The 24,093-nt window shown below is 36.0% G+C and overlaps 1 protein-coding gene across 10 annotated transcripts in view; it reads left to right on the top strand.

Moving 5' to 3' along the window:
- The window catches only part of rapgef2b (Rap guanine nucleotide exchange factor 2b), a 135,774-nt gene that overhangs the window by 18,112 nt on the left and 93,569 nt on the right, over positions 1–24,093 (top strand). For all 10 annotated transcript variants that reach the window (XM_058797256.1, XM_058797259.1, XM_058797255.1 and 7 more), the window contains exon 2: positions 20,732–20,802. In XM_058797256.1, the coding sequence (XP_058653239.1) occupies positions 20,732–20,802 (71 nt within the window). The remainder of the gene's footprint in view (positions 1–20,731; positions 20,803–24,093) is intronic.

The following is a 24,093-nucleotide window of genomic DNA, read 5'->3' as shown; positions in this document are numbered from 1 at the left end:
CTCATTTTCTGTGCACAGGTCGCGATAAGGAGAGTGACAGCTTTTAATTATCATTAAGGGAGTTTGCAAATGTGATATTGATTTAATACAACAGATTAATAAACAAGTACTGCATGATTTTGCTCTATATCATCAACGAAAATAGTTCTAAATGAAGTAACAGCTGAGCCGCTGCGCATCTCTAAAAGCAAACACGGCGGTGTTTCATTCATGAATGAAAGTGCGTTTTTGATTCATGATTAACCATTCAGGCAGACAGTGCCTGCGTCCCAATGTGCATACTATCCATCCTAAATTCTGTGTGGTAGTAGTAATTTTCAATACTATTTAGGGCAAATAGGGTGGATAGTATACATATTGGGACGCAGGGAGTCACTTGCTTCATTCCTGAATGAATCAACCGTTCGAACGAATCAATTGACTGAATGATTCAGTGAAGAAATCATTGACTTGCCGCCACCTGCTGGCGGTTTCAGTTTCACTTTTAGCGTATAATTTCAGTTATTTAAATTTAATATTTCTGTATTCAAAATTTTATATTTAAAACATTAATCTCCACATGAATCTATGAATTTAATTGCACTCATGCCACCTCTGAGCCTCATTAAACTTCTGAAAATCTACAAACCACTTTTGTGTTCTTCTGTGCCACCTCTGTAGTACAAATTATTTTTTTATTAATACTAATTTCATATGATTGGTAACTTATTTGTCTTATTCTACTACTTATATTGTTTTAAATAGAAATTTTAAAAAGCTTATAAACATAAATTTTTGAATTTGACAGATGAAAATGATGCCATTGCAAAGGTAAAAAGAAAATACCCCTGTAAGTCACTTTAAGAAGTCAAATGTCACCTCGTATTAGGAAGGCTAATTTTTAAATATTGATCAGAAGGTGCTCCTAAACTTTTTTAAATTAGGAGGACAAGCACTCCTAAAAAGAAAAGTAAGCACAGAGCCATGTGTAACATATTAGATCTGTGCATGAGGTCTTAAAGAGACAGCAGCCTAACTAAACCTGCTGCTGTCTTTCATTATACAGTGAAGACTATTCAGTGTTATTTTACAGTTGAATAGATTATAGTTTGACCTAACTGAAAAATATTAAGTATTGATAATTTAATTTGTATCTTGTTATTGTTTTTGTTTGTACTATTGATTGTCATTAATTTATTTGTTCTTATTTTATTATTTACTATTTACTTGTCTTATTTAGTTAAAATAAATTCGATTCTGAGTGCAGGTGATTCATGGGTGGGGAGGAAGAAAAACACGGCTCTTAAACTGGGTGTGTGACAGGTATGGCTGTGGAATGGGGTTTGGCCGAGGAAAACTTTTCAGTAAAAAGATTTTTTTTTTGCTTTAACCCCTGGCACTGACTCGTTCACTAAACTGAACATCCAATCAGAGTTCTCCCTTTCGCTGACGGTCCCGACAGCCCCGACGCCAATTCGCAAACTGCCGCCGACGAGTAGAACACACCAAACGAACTAGCCCGACCATCGGCTTGGCGTGTCCCGGCCTGTAGGGTCATGTTGATTTTGGTTTGCTGACGTCTTAGAGCTAGTGGGCTATTAAAGGAATAGTTTAGCTAAAAATGAAAATGTTTTTGTCATTTATACACCTTTATTTTTAACAACTAACAAAAACTAAAATTGTTTAAAAAAATAGTATTCATTAATTGAATGACATAAATATTAGATTCAAAATGTAAAAAAAAAAAACATTAATGTTCTATAAATGAAATAATTTAAGTTGAAGTACTAAAACTGAAATAAAATAAATGTAAAGCTAATAAAATATTAAACAAAAATAAGAATTAATCAACAGAATTACTCAAACTAAAATTAAAATAAAAACTGAAATAAAGCTAAATATTCAAAATATTAATAAATACTGTATAAAACACTATATAAAAATTAATCTTCTTTCTACATTAACAAGAATGTCACAACTTCTGTCTTCTGTTGTCTTAAATAAAAATACATTATAACAGTAATGAAATGAGTCTGTTTCTCATTCATTGTATTCCAGATCTTCTGAAGTCATACAATAGCTTTGTGTGAGGAACATTATCACTAAATACCATTTGGTCTTTTCTTCAAACAAAGCTATCAGAAGGTTTGGAATATAGTGCATGAGTCATATAGGCTGCTTTTATGGTACTTTATGGAGCTTAGGATAAATTAAATGTACTATTAAGAGAGAAAATAATATGGTGTAAGAATAACATAAGGATGGATTCTTTTTTTGGGGGTGAACTGTCCCTTTAAGAAGTGCTTTTATCTGTCCTTTCTTCTCCAGCAGATCTTGCCAAGATGAATCTTTGAACACCGTTATATAATACAACAGGGATAGGAATACAATTTTTTTAGTTGTTTGACGCTGACTGAGCTTGTGCATTTCTGCCTGGATGTTTGGCGTCGATCCCAGTCAAGGAGTGCTGTGATGCGGTTGAGTGTTGGTTTTTAGAGGCATCATTGTTTAAACTGTTATGTGGGACCATCTATCAGTGTGGTTTCAAGGTGATTTGTGGTTTTGGGCCACTGGGAAAGATCTCGCTTTGTGTTATAGTGCCTTGTCATTGATGAAAGGGCACAGGTAATGTCTGACTTGTGTGATCTAGTCACAAGTTTTCCAGCATCATTTCAGTCCTTGTATTGCAGCAGAAAAACAAACGACAGCTCTAGTGGACAGAAATGTGACCACATGACATTTTTATTGGCATGACATTTTATTTCCTGTCAGTCAGCGATTGCACAAATACAGGATAAGGCTGAAGTTCTGACATGTGATGTACAGGTTTTTTTATTTTTATTTATTTTTTTATTTCCACTTTCTGTATCAGGCTTGTGTGCTAACTCTGTTCTTTTTCTCACTGCATGACATTTATTAAAATCTCCTCATTTGAATGATTCTCTTCATCTTTTCACTTCATCTGATCCAGAAAAGCTCCTGGAAACAGTGAAATAATAATGAAGGCAGCTAGTCATTGATGTAGTTCAAAAGAAAGCTGGGAGCAGGAAGTCTTGTTTTTGGAAGGAACCGTTTTAACAGCACATCTTCTCATCGTCATCCTCGCTGGCTGCTGCCTCCTTGTTCTGCATTATTTAACGCGTATGTTCTGCTGTGTGATGTTGGTGATGCTCACAGATGTCTGGCCCGTTAATGAGACACTTTCTCTGCTGTTCTGTCAAAGTTTTATATGGTTTTGGCAGAGCAATACTTTCAATCTTTTTTTTAACAATTCAACAACAAATGCTTCATATTTAACTAACTATCTGTTAGTGCATATTTTTGGATGATCCAGTGAATTATGCTTTATTTAGTGAAAAGTAGCTACTTCTAATTGCATTGTTTTCTCTCTTATTTGAAACTTTATGGCCACAGACCAAAAGATATGGTTAATAAGACATTAATGCTATGTTTTGTTATTTCAGGGACTAAAATGGCTGCAAATGTGGATAAAGAAAAGCATTTAGAATATAAATGTTGTTGTTGTTGTTAACGAGAATCAGCAAATCATCCCAACTATTTAAAAAGGTTTTGATGCGCTTATGTATGCAGCCTGCTGCAATTTGTACACCAATTTAACTCTGTATTAATGCGTTAAATTCGTTAAGTACATCTTGACTTGTTTGGGCCATATCCTGCTTTAATTCTTGTATATTTGTTGCTTTTACATCTATGTGTAACAAAAAAACATCTTCGGATGTTGATTCGCCTGTCATTCATGTGTCATCTTACAGAGGCAGGTTGATTTAGTTCACTGAGGTTTCAAATTTGGGACACTGATTCCATCATTTCTTTGCTTGCAGCTTCATCCTTATGCATCAGCATAAGACAGACATGAATCCTGAGCATGCATCTCTGTTCATCACAGCTGTACAATAGTAAGGGGTCTCAGAATAGAGTTTTTTTAAGCAGATGTAGCATCCAGAGATGGCAGCTGCTTCAGCTACGTCTCAGAACGACTTTTGACTCGACAGCAGCAAACTGGACCATCTCTGTTAATTATTCACACTTATTTTCAGCATGAATAATGCAGCCTCTGGCAGGACCAGGGGCTCCAGGCGCTAGCACTGCACTAACGGCGCGTGAACAAACACAGCTCGAAAGGTGTTGACTCGACAGCAGGAGGTGTTAGAGCAGAACCGAGACCCAGCATCGTCTGCCTTGTCATCACTTCCTGTTTTTGTCTTTCTAATTGGCCATCGCGAGTTATTCGATTTAGTTTTCCCATTTCCTTTCAATCATTAGTGCATGTTTTTAAAAGAATCACGTCGTAGTGGTAGGTTTCAGCCAATGTAAGGGGTTGGATGCAACCCAGATCAGTTTCAGCATGTGATGCATCAGTGTGCCAGCTGCTCGGCTGTCAGAATAAATGCCTGTAGACTGCTGCAAAAGCACCTGCAGTTTAATCACACATGCTACACAGAAAAGCTGGTCTGTCGGCTGCTCTCCTGCTGATTTACTTTCACATAGACTGACAAGGCCGGTGTGTTTATTCCCCTGTGAATTACACATTGTGACACAGATGAGGACAGTGTGAGTTTAAGGGTATTTGTACATGAAATTGGAAGCAGTGTGTGCAGAGGATTAAAAAAAAAATCTTCTTTTTGGCTCCTACTCAACTCCCACTCTATGTACCATGATTTTTTCCTTTCAGAAATGTCTTTCTTTTATAATTTTACCTAGAAACTGCTAATTTTGACAAATGATCTGAAAATGTAAATTGTGAACCAGTGGTTATCAACAGTGGGGCCGGAGCCCAATAGGGGGCATCAGCAAACTGTCTTAAAATTATTTAAATCTAGTTATATTAATAGAATCTTAATTAAAATGCTAAAAACAAACAATAAAGATGTCCAGCATTAAACTGACATTGCTTTTGTGTTTATTTGTTTTATTACAACATAAATACCATGTATACATATCAGCTTAGATAGGAGGGCCTTCGAATATTGTCTGAGACAAAGGGCCTTGGAGTCAAAAAGGTCCGTTATAAACGGCTATACCAGCTAATATTTAGCTATTTTGAGATTATCAGCATCCGCCAATAATTGTGTACTCTTAGCTGATTAACAAAAGTGTGATTTTTTTTTTTTAAATCTTGTCATAATCAAATTACTGAACAAATGTATGAACGAGCCTGACGAAAATGTACACGTGGGAACCTTTTTGCAAGATACGAAGTACGTAACGCCATGTATGTTTCTTGACATAGTCGATGTGAAATGTCCACTGAGTGGTGCTAAAAGAGTGTTTGTTTGTTTTTCCCCCATATGATACGTTTTATGTGATGTCGGTTTTGTACGCGTCACTGCAGCTCTCTTGAAATGTCCGTTGAGTGGTGCTATAACTACTGCTTTGTGACATTTTAAAATAACGTCCCATCTGCACTACACCTAAACCTAAACGACAGTATGAACAAAAGCAATAGCAAGCATGCCATTTTAGCTTGTTTTTCAATCTCTCATCTTTGAGCTCTTTCATTGTCAGTCATGTTTTTGATGGGATTCATACCCAAGGATCCGGCATTCTAAGTCCTATTCTGTGCCAGCTGAGCTACTGAGCAAGCTTGTTACATCTGGAAAGCAAAACATATGGAGCTGTAATCGTAACTGTGTACGAAAACGATTAAAAGTGCTTGCTGCTTTACCACCTCTAGAGTTAATTTCTGTTGAAACTGTAGTGAGATGTACTTATTGGTATGTATTTCGCATTTTGCGAAAAAGTTCCCACAGGTATGTTTTTGTTATGAGATCAGGTTAAGGGTTGCATTTCATATGTTTTCACTAAATTACTTTATATTTGAATTGACATAATATCGTCAAACTGCCAAACACACCAATGTCTAGCATTGAGATTTGAAAAAGCCATATTGGTTCGACGTAGGGATGCGCGGCATACCGGTACTGGAAAAATACCGGTGTATATATTATATTTCAAACGGTACGATATCATAATTTTTCATACGCTGCTGTTGCGAAGTGCACCTGTAGGTGGCAGTGCTTCCCAAATTGCTGCGCAACCAGTAAATGTGACAACAGAACAACACGATGGATCAAACAGATGAAACTCTATCAATGTGCCCAAAATTAATAAATAAAGAGAACAGTAGAAGTGAAATATGGCATTACTTTGCATACAAAACAGGTGACAAAGGTGAATGAACTGACCTTACTGCACCTGTATGCAAGTGTTGCTATAAATCATGTGTTGCCACAGGAAGCCTTTTTAAGCATTTGTCGCTTGCTCATCCTAGTCTTTTCAGAGAATGAAGAGATCGACAGGTGAGTGCATCATTCATAAATTCAGATTTAATTTTAACTTTTATTTACAACTGATCAACGCACATACAGATGTGATAGAGTAAGCTCAAATGTGCAAGCAAGAACCAGTGAAGTTCTGATCACGTAATATATGCACTTGCATTACATACAATGGAATATTAATTGAATTTGAATTAAAGCAAGAGTTTTGCTATATTAATTTTAGTATCAATAATATGAAGGAAATGTTTCTGCTGCTCTGCCGACCGCTAATATGAAGCAGCCAAGAGAGAGCGCGAGTGAGATTTATATCTAATGTTTTTTTCTTTGGCTGTCTGAGTCTGAAATCTGAAAACAATCTGAGAGAGAGAGATAATGTTATTTTGATTATTACTTTGACTGTTAAAATATCACTTTACAACGAAGCAACATTTGTTGCATTAATTGGGTTACTTCGGTTATTTTTTTTCTTCTTCAAACTCAATCAAAATGTATCGTATGTTCCCGGTAGGTTTTTTGTTACATTTTGAGACATTTTGTTTGCACTCTGTGTTTGCGCTGAAAAGATAAGAAGATTTGAATATGTTTTCATTGTATTACTTCAGTTATATGTTTTTTTTTTTCTCCAACATCAAAATGTAACCTATGTTCCCTGTAGGATTTTTGATACAGTTTGATACAAAGATTTTAAGATATGAATCTGTTTTTATTATTATTATTTTAATAAAATGGTTTTCAATTCATTTATCTTTTGAGACTGGCTGTTTGTCACCTATGGTATCGATTTAGTATAGATACCGAGGTATTACATTCTGGTATTGTACCGAAGCCAAAATTATGATATCGAGCCATCCCTAGTTCGACGTGATGCAACTCTTGCATTGAGCTTTTGGCCAAATATAGCCTAGTCGATTGCTTTAGTTGCTAACAGAAACCGATATGTGATGGCTAGCAGTCTGTAAATATTCATGAATGACAATCAGCGAAAGAAGAGGTTTGTAACTCTTTTTTTTGTGTCTTGTGGTACTGCCACTGGGGACTGCATCTAATTAGCATTAGCACTTAGCATAAATATACCCACAGCGATGAAGCTCTCCACAGTGCAGCTTTACTGACATTGAGTGAGTGAAGCATGATTGCGACTTTTTGAATGAGAGGTTAATTCATAGCCAGTAGCTTTCAAGCTGAGGTTGTGATGTCTGTCCTAAATGTTGAGCTAATGTTAGAGTTTCTTTGTTAAGCGCAGACATTACAAAGCTACATAGTGCTACATTTAATGCAGATCAGCACACTTTCGTTGTTTCATTTTATTAAGATGAACAGACTTGCTAACCAAAATCCTTCTACAGCTATTTTAGAGCCCCTTAGACTGTACTTGCTGTACATTTTGCAGATACGTCTCCAAAGAAGTAGACCTCTGGTGTTTTGGTCATTTTGAGTGGATTTTATCCACACCAGTGAACATGTATCGTTAGCCTTCTCCAAACTGAGCAGTTTTGCCACTTTAAAGCTTAAGTCATTCATGACAGTCTGCCTCTGAGGCAGCAGTGGGGTCTGGAGTGTGTCCGTCTTTTTTGGTGTGCTTGATGCAACTCTGCTTTTGTTCTTATAGGATTAGAGCTGCCAGTTAAAGACATGATGCTAAGCCCATTCACATGCTTCCAGCTTTCCTCTTTCTGAGCTGCATTTGACTACATGCGTTTATGTCGGGTTATTACAATGACAATTCAAGCTGTTTAGCATCGGATATGCACACTGGGGACAGCATTGAGGAAATATTAAATGTCACCGGATCAATGAACGGTTCGGATGTAGCCTGCCTCAATGTAGTATAATAGGTTTGTTTACACCGTTATGCATCATACTGTCTTTACATTGTTGAAAATATTTGGATAATTTAGCTGACGACTGTAAATGTATCCAGTACTGTTGGGATCAAGCTGGCTGTCGGCGACTGTGTGTTAAATTGCTAATGCTAGTGACCTTGTTTTTGTTTGCAAAGACTCCACCTGGTGCTATGTGCTGTTCTACGGATAAAAATACCCTTAAGGTCCACACTGTCAATAGGGTCTCAAGGACAGTGCGGTGTGAGCACAGTTGGCATGGAGAACACAATGACGCATGCTCTTAAATGCCACAGTGAGTGATCTATACGTTGGCACGTGCCCTCGTGGTAGTTATACTGCTGACCCGACTTAACATTGCATGCTGCAGAGACCTCACATTAACATAGCTGTCTGATCCTAAAGACGTGCCACATTTCCCTTTGTTCTTATTTTTTGCGGTATATTTTTGCAATGCAGACCAATGATTTCTCTTCTGGATGCAGTACAGGGAATGTTGCCACACTTCTTGAGATAGACAAATAGCAGTAACACCCTCTTTAGAGAGCCACGCATGACCTCACGGGTTGCTTTGGCTGTCTAGTTGACAAATCACTTGAGGCTAATTAAAATGTGCAGACAGCTTTTTTTTTTTTTTTTTTTTGCTAGCCTGAGTCTGTTTGCTTCCCTTGCTAATTGTTTTTGGCTTTTTTGGTCTTGGTGTGCTTCAGTCCACCTGTATAAGCTTTTACTTGCTTATTTATGTAGAGTTTATGTATTTTTGCACATGTACGTGATTTTGCAGTTTTGTAATGTTTTTCACAGTGTATAGTGAAATTATATATACAGTATAGATACAGGTGCATCTCAATAAATTAGAATGTCGTGAAAAAGTTCATTTTTTTCTTGTAAGTTATTTCAAAAAGTGAAACGTTCATATATTTTAGATAAATTGCATGTGAAGTAAAACATTTCAAAAGTTTTTTTGTTTTAACTTACAGCTCATGAAAGTCAAAAATCAGTATCTCAAAATATTAGAATATTTACATTTGAGTTTCAATAAATGACCATCCCTACAGTATAAATTCCGGGTATCTCTTGTTCTTTGAAACCACAATAATGGAGAAGACTGCTGACTTGGCAATGATCCAGAAGACGATCACTGACACCCTCCACAAAGAGGGTAAGTCACAGAGGGTCATTACTGAAAGGTGTGGCTGTTTACAGAGTGCTGTATCAAAGCATATTAAATGCAAAGTTGACTGGAAGGAAGAATTTGGGTAGGAAAAGGTGCACAAGCAACAGGGATGACTGCAAGCTTGAGAATACTGTCAAGCAAAGCTGATTCAAACACTTGTGAGAGCTTCACAAGGAGTGAACTGAAGCTGGAGTCAGTGCATCAAGAGTCACCACGCTCAGGCGTCTTCAGGAAAAGGGCTACCAAGCCACTTCTGAATCAGAGACAATGTCAGAAGCATCTTACCTGGGCTAAAGAGAAAAAGAACTGGACTGTTGCTCAGTGGTCCAAAGTCCTCTTTTCAGATGAAAGTCAATTTTGCATTTCATTTGGAAATCAAGGTCCCAGAGTCTGGAGGAAGAGTGGAGAGGCACAGAATCCATGTTGCTTGAAGTCCAGTGTGAAGTTTCCACAGTCAGTGGTGATTTGGGCTGCCATGTCATCTGCTGGTGTTGGTCCACTGTGTTTTCTGATGTCCACAGTCAACGCAGCCATCTACCAGGAGATTTTAGAGCACTTCATGCTTCCTTCTGCTGACAAGCTTTATGGAGATGCTGATTTCATTTTCCAGCAGGACTTGGCACCTGCCCACACTGCCAAAGGTACCAAAAGCTGGTTCAATGACCATGGTGTTACTGTGCTTGATTGGCCAGCAAACTCGCCTGACCTGAACCCCATAGAGAATCTATGCGGTATTGTCAAGAGGAAGATGAGAGACACCAGACCCAACAATGCAGATGACCTGAAGGCTGCTATCAAAGCAACCTGGGCTTCCATACCACCTCAGCAGTGCCACAAACTGATCACCTCCATGCCACGCCGAATTGAGGCAGTAATTAAAGCAAAAGGAGCCCCTACCAAGCATTGAGTACATATACAGTAAATTAACATACTTTCCAGAAGGCCAACAATTCACTTAAAATGTTTTTTTTATTGGTCTTATGAAGTATTCTAATTTGTTGAGATGGTGAATTGTTGGGTTTTTGTTAAATGTGAGCCTAAATCATCACAATTAAAAGAACCAAAGACTTAAACTACTTCAGTCTGTGTGCATTGAATTGATTTAATACATGAGTTTCACAATTTGAGTTGAATTACTGAAATAAACAAACTTTTCCACGACGTTCTAATTTATTGAGATGCACCTGTACAATATGATACACTGTGAAAAAAAAAATATATGGCTAAGTTGTAAATAAAACAATGATTTTTGGAGTATAAGAAAATACAATTTCAGTTTTTCTACTTTAAAATTTCACTTTTAAATCAGTGTTACTTGCCGTTTCTTTGTAATTAATTGTGGAATTTACTTGCAATTTCTGAGTGGAAATAGTTTCTACATAGTTTTTTTCAGTTGTGCTTGTCTGTGTTTTATAAAACAGTATTGATGAATGGTGCTGAGAGGTCTTCGTTTATCTATTTCACTTCATAAGACAGACCGTTGCTTCATCATGTGTTTATCATCCCAGGAATCTCGATCATTCCCCACAGCCACAAGCTGCACAGCCTTTCCTCTGTCATGGGATCTGTGTCCAATGGGCCCCCTGCCTCAATTTACCAGACCCGTGACAGAAAGAGGTCAGTTTTAGTGCTCAGCCTGGGTCAAGGCTGACCTTCAGGACAGGCACCATGTGTCCTTCTCAGCTTATATGTGCATTGTTGAAGTGATTGTTAAACACCTCATGGCACATGAAAGGGGCAGATCTCCTTAAAGGCGTGGATACAGAGCTGACAACTAAATAGCAACATGTTTAGGGGGAACTTAATTTTTTTTGCTGACAGAAAAGCCATTTTCAAACCTAATTTGTTGGAAAATAGCACCCTGCGTGCTATGTTGCATTATGGGGAGGAATCTATACTATTTAAATGGGAAGTTACATGTATAGTTTGCTGTGCTGCGCTGGCTTTGTGACCTGATTTTAGGCCCATTCACACCAAGAACGATAGCTATAAAGATATAGTTTTAAAAATTGCTCACAATATTAAAGAATAGCAGAGTCCACACCACAACTATAACGATAAATGCACAGAGAGACGATATCGTTGGAATCGCTTTCAGAACGATTTGTTTTTCCCAGCTGATGAACGATAAAAACATGGACAGCCAATCAGAATCAATCTTGCTATGACAAGCGCGAGAATCTAAAGCGGCAGACGAGCATGCACTTAGAATAAACAGACAGTATTGTCTGCGAGTGTGGCCGCTAATATACAGTGAGGAAAATAAGTATTTGAACACCCTGCTATTTTGCAAGTTCTCCCACTTAGAAATCATGGAGGGGTCTGAAATTGTCATCGTAGGTGCATGTGCACTGTGAGAGACATAATCTAAAAAAAAAAATCCAGAAATCACAATGTATGATTTTTTAACTATTTATTTGTATGATACAGCTGCAAATAAGTATTTGAACACCTGTCTATCAGCTAGAATTCTGACCCTCAAAGACCTGTTAGTCTGCCTTTAAAATGTCCACCTCCACTCCATTTATTATCCTAAATTAGATGCACCTGTTTGAGGTCGTTAGCTGCATAAAGACACCTGTCCACCCCATACAATCAGTAAGAATCCAACTACTAACATGGCCAAGACCAAAGAGCTGTCCAAAGACACTAGAGACAAAATTGTACACCTCCACAAGGCTGGAAAGGGCTACGGGAAATTGCCAAGCAGCTTGATGAAAAAGGTCCACTGTTGGAGCAATCATTAGAAAATGGAAGAAGCTAAACATGACTGTCAATCTCCCTCGGACTGGGGCTCCATGCAAGATCTCACCTCGTGGGGTCTCAATGATCCTAAGAAAGGTGAGAAATCAGCCCAGAACTACACGGGAGGAGCTGGTCAATGACCTGAAAAGAGCTGGGACCACCGCTTCAAGGTTACTGTTGGTAATACACTAAGACGTCATGGTTTGAAATCATGCATGGCACGGAAGGTTCCCCTGCTTAAACCAGCACATGTCCAGGCCCGACTTAAGTTTGCCAATGACCATTTGGATGATCCAGAGGAGTCATGGGAGAAAGTCATGTGGTCAGATGAGACCAAAATAGAACTTTTGGTCATAATTCCACTAAACGTGTTTGGAGGAAGAAGAATGATGAGTACCATCCCAAGAACACCATCCCTACTGTGAAGCATGGGGTGGTAGCATCATGCTTTGGGGTGTTTTTCTGCACATGGGACAGGGCGACTGCACTGTATTAAGGAGAGGATGACCGGGGCCATGTATTGCGAGATTTTGGGGAACAACCTCCTTCCCTCAGTTAGAGCATTGAAGATGGGTCGAGGCTGGGTCTTCCAACATGACAATGACCAAGCACACAGCCAGGATAACCAAGGAGTGGCTCTGTAAGAAGCATATCAAGGTTCTGGCGTGGCCTAGCCAGTCTCCAGACCTAAACCCAATAGAGAATCTTTGAGGGAGCTCAAACTCCGTGTTTCTCAGCGACAGGCCAGAAACCTGACTGATCTAGAGAAGATCTGTGTGGAGGAGTGGGCCAAAATCCCTCCTGCAGTGCGTGCAAACCTGGTAAAACTACAGGAAACGTTTGACCTCTGTAATTGCAAACAAAGGCTACTGTACCAAATATTAACATTGATTTTCTCAGGTGTTCAAATACTTATTTGCAGCTGTATCATACAAATAAATAGTTAAAAAATCATACATTGTGACTTCTGGATTTTTTTTTTTAGATTATGTCTCTCACAGTGGACATGTACCTACGATGACAATTTCAGACCCCTCCATGATTTCTAAGTGGGAGAACTTGCAAAATAGCAGGGTGTTCAAATACTTATTTTCCTCACTGTAGTTATCTTTATAGTTATCGTTCTTGGTGTGAACAGGCCTTTTCACTTGCAACATTGATGGAATGTGATGTAATGTGATTTTGGAAATCTGTCTTCGCTTTGTGTGTGTTAAACTACCATTCAAAAGTTTTAATATTAAATTAATACTAAAATCCATGATTTCTGAATGATGTGATACTGAAGACTGGAGTAATGGCTAATGAAAATTTAGCTTTGCCACCACAGGAATAAATAACATTTAACATATTACTATTTAAAATTCTATTTTAATATATTTTACAATATTAATGTTTTTTCTGTGTTTTGATCAAATAAATGCCTTGGTGGACATATATAATATATATATATAATATAGGTACAAATTGAAGCAAGTTTTTACATTTATGGACGAATCAACCAAACACATTGGTTCTGATCCAAAACGTAGTGGGCTGCCTACATAGGATTTTAAGACGTCGTAGGCGTGCTCCTGACATGCAGGCTGTCTCAAAATGTAGGCGGCATAGATATCTTATTTTGGCCAAATTCTAAGGCAGAGGCGGCAATACCCGAAACACTGTGGCACACTCAGTGAAAAAAAAAAAAAAAACATCCAAGTTGGCTGACTAATCGAGAGAAATGTGAGTTATAAATACAAAGCATTCGGTGCTGCAGAGTGTTGATAAAATACAATCAGTCTTATTAAAAATTAACTAAATGACCAATATTTGAGTTTTCTGTGTGTCTTTATGCATATTAGAGCATTTGTGAACTACCGTTCAGATGTTTGGGGGGGGTCAATAAGATTTTTTTATTTTTTTTTGGAAGAATGTTTTTGAAAGAAGTCTGTGTTGCTCACCAAGGATGCATTTATTTGATACAGTGATAGCACTGTATAGTGATGCTTTTACACTGTAAAACTAATATTGTGTAATAACATTACGTTTTACAATAATTAATAATTTAGTTACTTTAAATGTATTTAAAGAATAATATATTAACCATATTTAATTAAAATGTAATTTATTTATATGATGGCGAAACTAAATTTAAAGCAGTCCTTACTCCAGTTTTCAGTGTTACACAATCCTTTAGAAATCATTCTAATATGTTGATTTGCTGCTCAAGTATCAAAAGAACAGCTTTTATTTGAAGTAGAAGTCTTTTGTGACAGTCTCTACTGTCACTTTTGATAAATTTAATGCATCTGTGCTGAATAAAAGTTTTTCATTTCTTTTCAAAAATCTTACTGATTCCAAAATTTTAATTGGTAGTGTATGTATTTTTAATGTTTATACTGTGAGCTTAGAAACATGCAAACTGCAAACTTGTTGATGCTATTTTAAAATCAATTATCATGCTTTTATGATTTGATATACGTGTTGATGACGACACTATATAATATTACTCCATTAAAACGGTCATCGCAAATGAAGGTCATTGCAAGAAGATGTTGATTATATCTGCCTCTCCTTGGATACGATGTCTGGATTTTGATTAAACTGTGCAGATACTCAGCAAACCACTCTTGAGCTCTGGTTTAGGACCCTTGAGGCTAGTTACCCTGTCAACAATGCAATTCAGCCTAATGTAGGGATGATTGTCCTGATTGGACTGATGGTTTTTTAAATGCCACCTGCAGGGGCGCGGGAAGTGGGGGTGCTGAGGGTGCTGCAGCACCCCCTGTTTTTTTCTGTGGGCAGCTGTTTAATAAAAAAAAATCGGAGTGTTTATTTAAGTGCAAATAGCCATGTTGTTGGCAGAGGCTATTTACATTAACTCCACCCACAAAAGACAGTCGTCGATTGTCAGATTCAGTGGCACAGATGGTAAAGCGTGTGTTACACTTCTTTCACGATCGACCGGGGTTCGAATCTGCCTTTTAGCGAACTTTTTTTCTCCCTTTTTAAATTTCAAATCACATCAGAAAAGCATTTATTTTTTAATAAAAACGAAGGAAATAATCAAAAAGTTGAACATAAAGTATCGGGTAGGGTATAGGGTTTAGTGTAGGGAGAGCTTTTTTCCCAATAAGGTGGCATCCATTTAATAATTTGAAATTAAAATTACACTCAATAAGTTATTGCATACTATTTTATAATGTATTACAATGCAGAGGTGCAGATAAGTAATGTTTTTCTCTAATAATGTTTTTCGCCACAATTAATCATACCCTTTTATTCAATATGTGCAATAAGTAATTAGCAGGATCCTGCTATTTTAACATAGAATAAATAGAATCTGAAGCTATTTGCACTGTGTAAATAGCATATCACTAAAGTATACTGCTATTTTCACTTAGTGTAAATAGCCTCTATCGCACCCATCTCCCCCCACCCGCACGTACAGCACCCCCAACCTAAAACATCTTCCCGTGCCCCTGGCCACCTGCTCAGGCAGCTGATCCCAGTACTGTTTATTGCTATAGAGGGAAATTATTGACTCTGATCATGTAGATACTTAGACTGCCGGTTGCCATGGTCACAGCGAAGCCTTGAGTGGAATGTGAAGAGCCTCTTGACCCATTCAAGATGCATCGTAATGGGTTACATTCAAGATGTTGGGATACAAAACTGAGAAGAGGCATTTTAAGTAACAAAAGCAGCAAAACACTTCAGTTTATTTCTGCAGTCTCTGTCTTGGACAGCCAGCATACATGCTATGACAGAATATGTGTACAAATAGCTGCAGTGTGCTGGCACTGCACAATGGCATCAGATGGGAAAATATTACCATGATAAAATAAAAGCATGATATTTTTACAGGGAGTTGCTTATATAATTGGCTGCTTTGAGCTGCTTTTGCTGATCTCCTGATTTTGTCTTGCAACATTAAAGGAGTAGTTCTCTCAAAAATGGAAATTATTTAATTACCATTGCTATCAATTGTCATTGACATGTCATTATTTATTTATGTGGTTCCAAACTTTTTTCCGTGGAACTCAAAAACCTTTCATTCTGATATTCTTCTGAAGTGATATAATATTATATCTTACTATATCTACTAGTATTATATTTTACTATAATACAATGCATTGAAATAAATCTATTTAATATTTCATTTGTTATATTATACATGTTATATATTATATTAATTATGTTAATAAAATATTATATTCTGAATCTATACAGTATAGCTTAGCATTAATATAAAAATGTACTTTATTTTAAATGTCGTCATTGTAGGCTTTATATATACATACATATATATATATATATATATATATATATATATATATATAACTACTCTAAAAAGTAATTACTTACTAGCAACTAAATGCATCTTCAACAGTCTAATTAGATTACTGTGCTAATTACTGTCTCTAAAAGTATTGCATTATTTCTTACTAATTACTTTCTAATTCCAATATCAGCCTCGACCAGTTAAACAATAAAATTGCTCTTTTAATTCTTTAACATAAATAACATAAAATTGCATAAATTATTCTTAAACCAACCAAAGTATTTAAATGGAAAAATAAGACATTAGATGTTAAATTCTAGTGTTAAATCCATTATTTAATTTTTTTAAATATATATTTTCCCATAGTCTATACAGTATTTAATGCAGATACATCAGAGGTAACTGTAATTAAATTACAGAAAAATCAAGAGTAATCCCGTACTTTACTTTTTCAGAACACATTTGATTATTAATACAGAATTATATTGAGTATTATTTTGAACTGGTTATATTTGTCCAGACTGAGTGTCCTGTTGCTTGTCATGGTTGGAAACCGATTTGGAAAAGATAGGGTCTCTGTTGTCATTTCCAAGGTCTTCTGCTCATATTTGCTGCATTATATCTGAGCTTCTTTTGTGGTGTGTGCACAACACATGAAGTAGGCTGCACAGGTAGAATCTCATGGCTTTGTTCATTTAGTTTTGTGAAGGTTTTAGTCAAGGCTGCTGTTGTTTGCATAACTCACCGGTTTCATCACTGCTTCTCTACCTGGTCTCAACGGTATTTGTCTCTCAGCTTGTTACCACAGCACCCGCTGACTCCCACGAGAGTTGCGTAACCATCGAGGGCTGAGTGCCCTGGGCTTCACATATTGTGTTTGACCAATCACAAAACACAATGGTCCCTTTGTCACAAAGAACTCTGAGGAAGTAGTCACAATGCTGAAAGAGAGGACAAACTTTGTGCAAAAACCTTGTGGCGTTTAACTCTGAACCTGGCATCTGTTGGAAAATTGTGCCAGAGGCTCAGCCTTTTGTTAAAAAACAAAACAAAAACAAAAAAGTGGTGGTGCTTGTAGTAGTAATTCCTCCAGATTCTCAGATCACCCTTGTGCTTTGTGTGTGTAAACAGTGCCCACGATGTGTGAATGATTCAGACCCAGCATCAAGACCGTTTGGTTATTATGGCAAAAGTAAAATTGATGCTCTTGTTTTTTTCCCTCATGCCAATATTGATTTTTTTTTTTGTTTAATAGTATGCTGTAAAAGGCATAACTGTTATATCTGATGAAACCGAAAACAGTTAATGTATAATCAATAACCACAAGCACTTTGACTTTTTAATGCTTTTTTATTTATTTTTTTATTTTTTTAAACAATGCTACCACACAGATTTTGTTGCATGTTGCTAATGCTGAATGGTGCTAGTCTTAACTATCATAAAATGTTCTTTTTAGTGTTATGTATATAATATTATAATTAATAATCAATGTTTTGAATTTGTTTTTATTTACATTTTTGTTTAAATTTTATTTTAGTAGTTTTATGTGCCTTTGTCATTTTTATTAGTTTTTATTTAATATTTATATTTATCCATTTTTATTTTTAGTCATTTTAGAACTTACACTTTTTCAGTTTTTAATTAATTAATTAATTTATTTATTTATTATTGATAATTTCGAGAGTTGCGTAACCATAATTATTAACTTATTTTAAAGTTAAAAATAATAACAATAAAAATAAATAAATTAAATAATAATAATAATAATAATAATAATAAATCTTCCAGGACATTATCCATTCATTTTACAAACATTTTTTGGGAACTCTAAAACGCATCTCAAAAATGTCAAATATAGGTAAAACCCCCCAAAAATAAATCAAAGCGAAAAATTCCTTCATTTTAATGCAGTACATTATGCCCTGTTTTACATACTTTTATAGAGTGCATCTAATATTTGTTTTGCTGTATTATTATTTTTTGTTTCTGATGTATTTCAGTTAGCAAAAAGGTGTTTAATAGTTTTAGTTGACGACAACAACAATGTAAAATATTTTGTACATGTCAGACAGCACAAAAGAGAGAAAATTTGCATTGTTTGTTCATTCAGTTTTTTTTTTAATAAACTAATTGTTAATTTAAACATTAATTAGGATTTTATCACATGTACAACTGATGAAAAATAGCAAAGAATGACTTTACGTCACAATACTCTTCTCGAACGTAAGTGTATTAGTTAAAAACTCTTCCTTCTCATTGTGCATTTAGAGCAAACTTGTAGTGGTCTCATTATGAACTCCTGGCAGAGAGAGAAAATAAAGGAGTGAAAACTCCTCATGGGGACACTGGGACTGAAGAAATGGGGTTCTGCACATTCTTTCCATGTTGAATTTAGTAATATTTGAGGGGGGAAAAAAGAAAGCCACAGTGTTCTGGTAGAGTTTCATTCCAGCCAGTAGAGGCTTTAAGAGGAGCGAGAGAGCTGGACACCAATCCGTGAAATCTTACACCAGCCTGACATCTAGTGGAGGATATGTGTAGTGCACCTCAGCCAGAAGGTCCTTTGTCATTGTCACAGTCTTATTGTTCTTTTTGTGCTGGCTAAAGCAAGCATCACTATTACTGATGCTCATAGTTAGGGTTATGGATTTGGACAAAGCATTAAAGTTAACGTGTAAAATTTGCCACACCGTTTGATCTACAGATATGAATGATGCCTGAAATGATTTGGCTTTGTTGAAGTGAGATGTGCCATTACGTTTCTAAGCAGTCAGACTCAGTACACCATAGAAACCACCCACAAGACCTAGTGTGTTTAAATCCACTCAAAACAACTTAGCAATTACAATTTTACAATAATAATAATAATTAAAAAAAAAAAAAAACTCTACTTTGCACTCATTTAGGAATAAATTATTAAATGAATATATAGAATAAATAAGATACCTTTAGGCATATGTCTTTAAATTCTTATTTTTAATAGCCTTATAATAATATCATGTAATAAAAGTATTATATTAATATACAAAATGTTTATAAGCTAGTCATAAAATTACTAAATGAGTAGATACAAATACCTTTTGGCATGTGTCTTTTATTATTATTTTATATTGTTCTTTAACACAAGAAAATATAGAGATTTTTATACACAAAAATAGTCAAAAATAAAAATATATAAATATATAAATTTTTCACTATCCAAATATTTTTCTGGTATTCTTATTATATATATATATAATTATAATTTTCCCCAAGACTTCGTGCAGTGTACCACGTTTAACAGCAGGTGGTGACAAAACATCATTTAAACAATATACTATTCTGCCTCTTTTGATACTGCAAAAGATGGAGGTCACCATTAGGTTCCAGTGCAGTTTGTCCATGTGACCTTGCCCTTTGTATAAGTGTAAATTTAGGGTCACCCGCCCTCTTCCAAACATGGAGCCTACAAGACGACATTTAAGATGCCTTGTTGTTTTACCTTGGAGTCAATACTTCACTTTCATATTTACTAACAAATGATCAAAATACTACCTATTCTGTTCTGATCCAATCTCAGCTGACGTGTTTTCTCTTTCTTTCTTTCTTTTTTTCTTTCATTTCAATTCTTATTTATCAAGTAATCCTTTAGTCTTAATAGGAAAACAAGGAGGCAGAGGTTTACTTGTACTATATCAGAAGGAAAATGTTTGGCGAGCTGTGTGTTTGCATTTGTGTTCTTTGTCACACAGGGTCTCTCAGTTCATAATCAAGTGCGTCTGTGTGCGAGCACAGAACCTCTTTTGTCCTCATCGCTATCCCAGCATGCCTTTGTGAGCACAAAGGCAGCCCAGTTCTGGCGTCAGTGATCTTGTGCGTGTGCAAGGGGACAGGGCCTGCTGTGTGCTCAAGCAAGACGCTCTCTGCTGAAAGGACCTGTTTAGGGACCTGAGACTATTTGTTTAGTAGTGTCTTGCCAAGCCTGTTTGCAGTGTACTTCTATAAATGATATTTAATATTTAAAATTGGTTTGAAATGGGCAATAGTAATGGATCCTAGAGAAAAGTATTGTAAGGTCAGATGTAACTTTTAATTGCTTTAATCACTTAACCGGTCAATAAACTTACCGGTCAATCAGAATATATAGTGCTTTTTTTGGTATTTTTATTTATTTTTTTATTATTACCATCATTTATTTTTTATAATATATTATTATTTGCTGTAGTAAAATTACATTTAAAAGTTGCTTCCGGTCTCCTGTATTGTTATAGAGAAATTTCATTTTTGTTCTGTAATTGCGTTTCAGCAGTGCCATTTTCTGTAGCACTCTTTTCAGCGTGATATAAATGTCTTCTTGTCCTTTGCTGAGAATTCTGGGAGAGCGTGTGCTTTTACAGATGAATAGACTTTGATCTTTTCTCTTTCTTTCTCTTCTTACCTGCAGGACCTGGAGATCGTTTATTCCTACTTGCATGGAATGGAGGCGCTGTCCAATCTTCGGGAACACCAGCTGAGGTAAAACTGAAGGAAGGATTTGATAAATGGATGGAAAATAATGCACAAATGTTTTTGAGGTCAAGCAGGTGGTGGATGGTGGGTTATGCGTGAAAGACAGTTTTGCAGTGTTTGGGTTGATTCATTATTTTATTTTATTACAAAACGTATAAAAGTAAAGATATTTGTTGTTTTATAATTTGAACAATTATTTTTACTTTTTAATATCAATTTTGGAGTGCTATTTTAGTAAAAAAAAAAAAAAAAATTCTAAATTCCAGTGTAAATTTATTACTAATTTTGTATGATTTTTGATTTTATTTTATCAAGTCAAATTGTTTACACATATATATTTGTGAACAATTATTTTAACTTTTTTATAACATTTTCGGACTGCTATTTTTAGTTATGTTATCCACTAGTGTCAATATTTTATTAGTTCTATTTTTTGTTGTTTGTTTTGTTTTGTTTTGCAAGTTAAAGGGATATTTCACCTAAAAATGAAAAGACATTAATTGCTCACCCTCATGTCATTCCAAACCCAAAGACTTAGGGTCTTTCTGACCCTGCATAGACAGCAGTGCAACTACCACGTACAAGGCCCAGAAAGGTAGTAAGGACAGCGTTAAAATAGTCCATGTGTCAGAAAGTTGTTGGATTTCATCAACAATATCTTAATTTGTGTTCTGAAGATGAACAAAGGTCTTTAGGGGTGTGTGATATATATTGTCTGCGATATAAGTCTAAACTAATGCACATTTAAAGTGTGTTCTTGCACTGCATGATTCAGGTTCAGTCTATTAAAATACATTTACAATGATCACAAAGTCAAGACATGGGGCCAGAAATTGTATATATTTATACCACTTCATATAGTTAATCAGTGTCACATGAAAAGTGCCGTTTTCTCCCAAAATTACCATGGTTACAAATGTGATATTGATTTTTTTTTTTTTACTTACATTTTAGACACCATATTTCCTCTTTTTGCTCTATCTCGACAACAAAAATAATTCCAAACAGCCACAGCACTGTTTTGTGTCTCTGAGCAACTTGAAGGTGTTTCGTTCCTGAATGAATCGACTGTTTAAATGATTCTGTTCAATTGCAATGACTCACTTATTAACAGTGACTTGCTGCCTCCTACTGGCAGGTAGGCTACTGGCATACAAAGTATGTTTTAATTTTTTTTAAATAAATAATTTCAAATACAAATATTCAATGTTTATGCTTAATATATCAAACCATTATTTATGCATTTGTAACTGCAGGTTAAAGCATTCATGTCCTGCATTAAACAGTGTAAATTAGGGATGTGTGCTACGACTAATTTGACAGTTGTTTAAACTGAAGTTTTGTATCCGACTAGTCGACTAGTCTAAAAGCTAGAAACCCCCAAAAAATGGCAAAAGAAAAAAAACTGTGCGTGTATAACAGCCTACACTTGAAATACTTAATCTTTGCATCACACTGTCAAATCCCTCAATGAAATCTGCTAAAAATAGTTCACGATTATGCCGTATGCTTGCCTCACGTTATCATTTAATTTTAGGCGGTCGTTAAACAGAAAATAAGGAAGAGCATACACTCAACATAAACCAGTGCATAGCTTATTTATTCAGATCAGCTGGAGCAATGCAGAAATGGAAAATAGACTGACAGAATTCTTCATTTTCATATAACGTTAGCCAACATATTAAAACACAAGTCAAAAACAATAGGGAAGTTTATCAAGGAATAGCATGTTGGCTATATTGTCTAAAAACAAAACAATGCTCGTTTTACTTACTTTACCATGCGCATTTGTTCAGTTAATTTAACATGTTAACGTGGTCTGGCGACTAGAGGCGATTCTCTTTGGAAAAAAAATGCGCTCAGCAGGAACTGAAGTTACAGGCACGCAGAGAGATAACTACAAGCAAGCAGACAGTTTCGAAAAGAGCCTGGAAATCCCGCTCCACCACCGAAGTGGGTCTTAGAGGAATAGACGGCGCGGATGGGATCGCGGACCGCAGCGGCGGGTTGTAGTGTATGACATGATTGACATTTGCTGGCTTTGGCTAGCCTCCAAGCTAACGCATACGTGCCTGTATTGAATATGATTACGCATCGCTCCAGTAGTTATTGTAAGCCAATTTGACATTACACAGTTTACACACAACTTTTCCATTTCCTAATTCAAAATAATCCCACACCTTGCTGGTTCTTCGCTGGTCATTTCGAGCTCGCCGCAACTGACATGAAGAGAACGCATGCGAGGTCTGAGGAAAAAATTTAGTTTCTGCCCAGATACGCTTTTAAAAATATTTAGATATTTATTATTTTTCAAAAGTTTCATTTTAGCTTGTTGTTAAAATGTTTTAAATGTAATGTTAAAATTATGGTAATTTTTTTTTCTCTTGTGTAATCGACTATTGATTTCAGTGTCGACTAGCAGGAGCTGTACCGTTTAGTCAACTAGTCGACTAGACCCACACATCCCTAGTGTAAATACATCTAAATGTCACTTCAGATGCAGCTTCTTTTTCCTCTGCATTGCAAAGATGAATTTTGTTGATACTGATTTCATTTTGCTTGGTAAGATAATGCATGCTTTGTAAAGGTAAAATGCCTATAATAAGGTAAACATTTTTTAACTTATTAGAAAAGATTAATTTCTATCAGTGTGACAATATGAAGAATATCAAAAACTTTAGGAGTCAGCTGTCCACAGCAATCCTTAAGATTTTAGAACAATAATACACAGAGCAAAATATCGTCGAATTATCTTTATGGATAAAATCCCAGAAAATATAGAGAGATTATTTTTTTTCTCAATATCACGCATCCCTAGGTCTCACGGGTTTGGAACGACATGAGGGTGAGTAATGAATGAACAAATTAACTATTGTGATATTCACATTATTAATGGGGTTAATGATTCTAGTTTTGGCTTAAGGTATTTGCATTTTTGTCTGAACTCTTAATTTGACCTTAAAAGGTTTTGGACGTGAATATTGGGGGAAAAATACTTTGCTGCTTGACCACAGTGTTCTAGAACATTCCAAAGCCTACCTGACCCCTCCAACACCCCTTCAGTGGTCCGTACACATCTTCAGGAATGTGTCAGATGGACTTGGTTGATTTTCTACCCCCCCAACCGAGCTGAACTTTAAGGAATGTCTTTTGAAGAATGTTTTTGTCCTTTGGAATGTTTTGTTCTGTGGCAATACATCCGAGTTTGCTTAAACAGCACTTCTGGCATAAACCAACACTGAAATATGTCATGCACAAACAGAGTTTGGTTTTGTCCTTGATGTTCTTAACAACAGG

This window comes from Onychostoma macrolepis, chromosome 14, assembly GCF_012432095.1.
Source record: "Onychostoma macrolepis isolate SWU-2019 chromosome 14, ASM1243209v1, whole genome shotgun sequence".
Taxonomy (NCBI): domain Eukaryota; kingdom Metazoa; phylum Chordata; class Actinopteri; order Cypriniformes; family Cyprinidae; genus Onychostoma; species Onychostoma macrolepis.
This window is presented reverse-complemented; position numbering and strand designations above follow the sequence as displayed.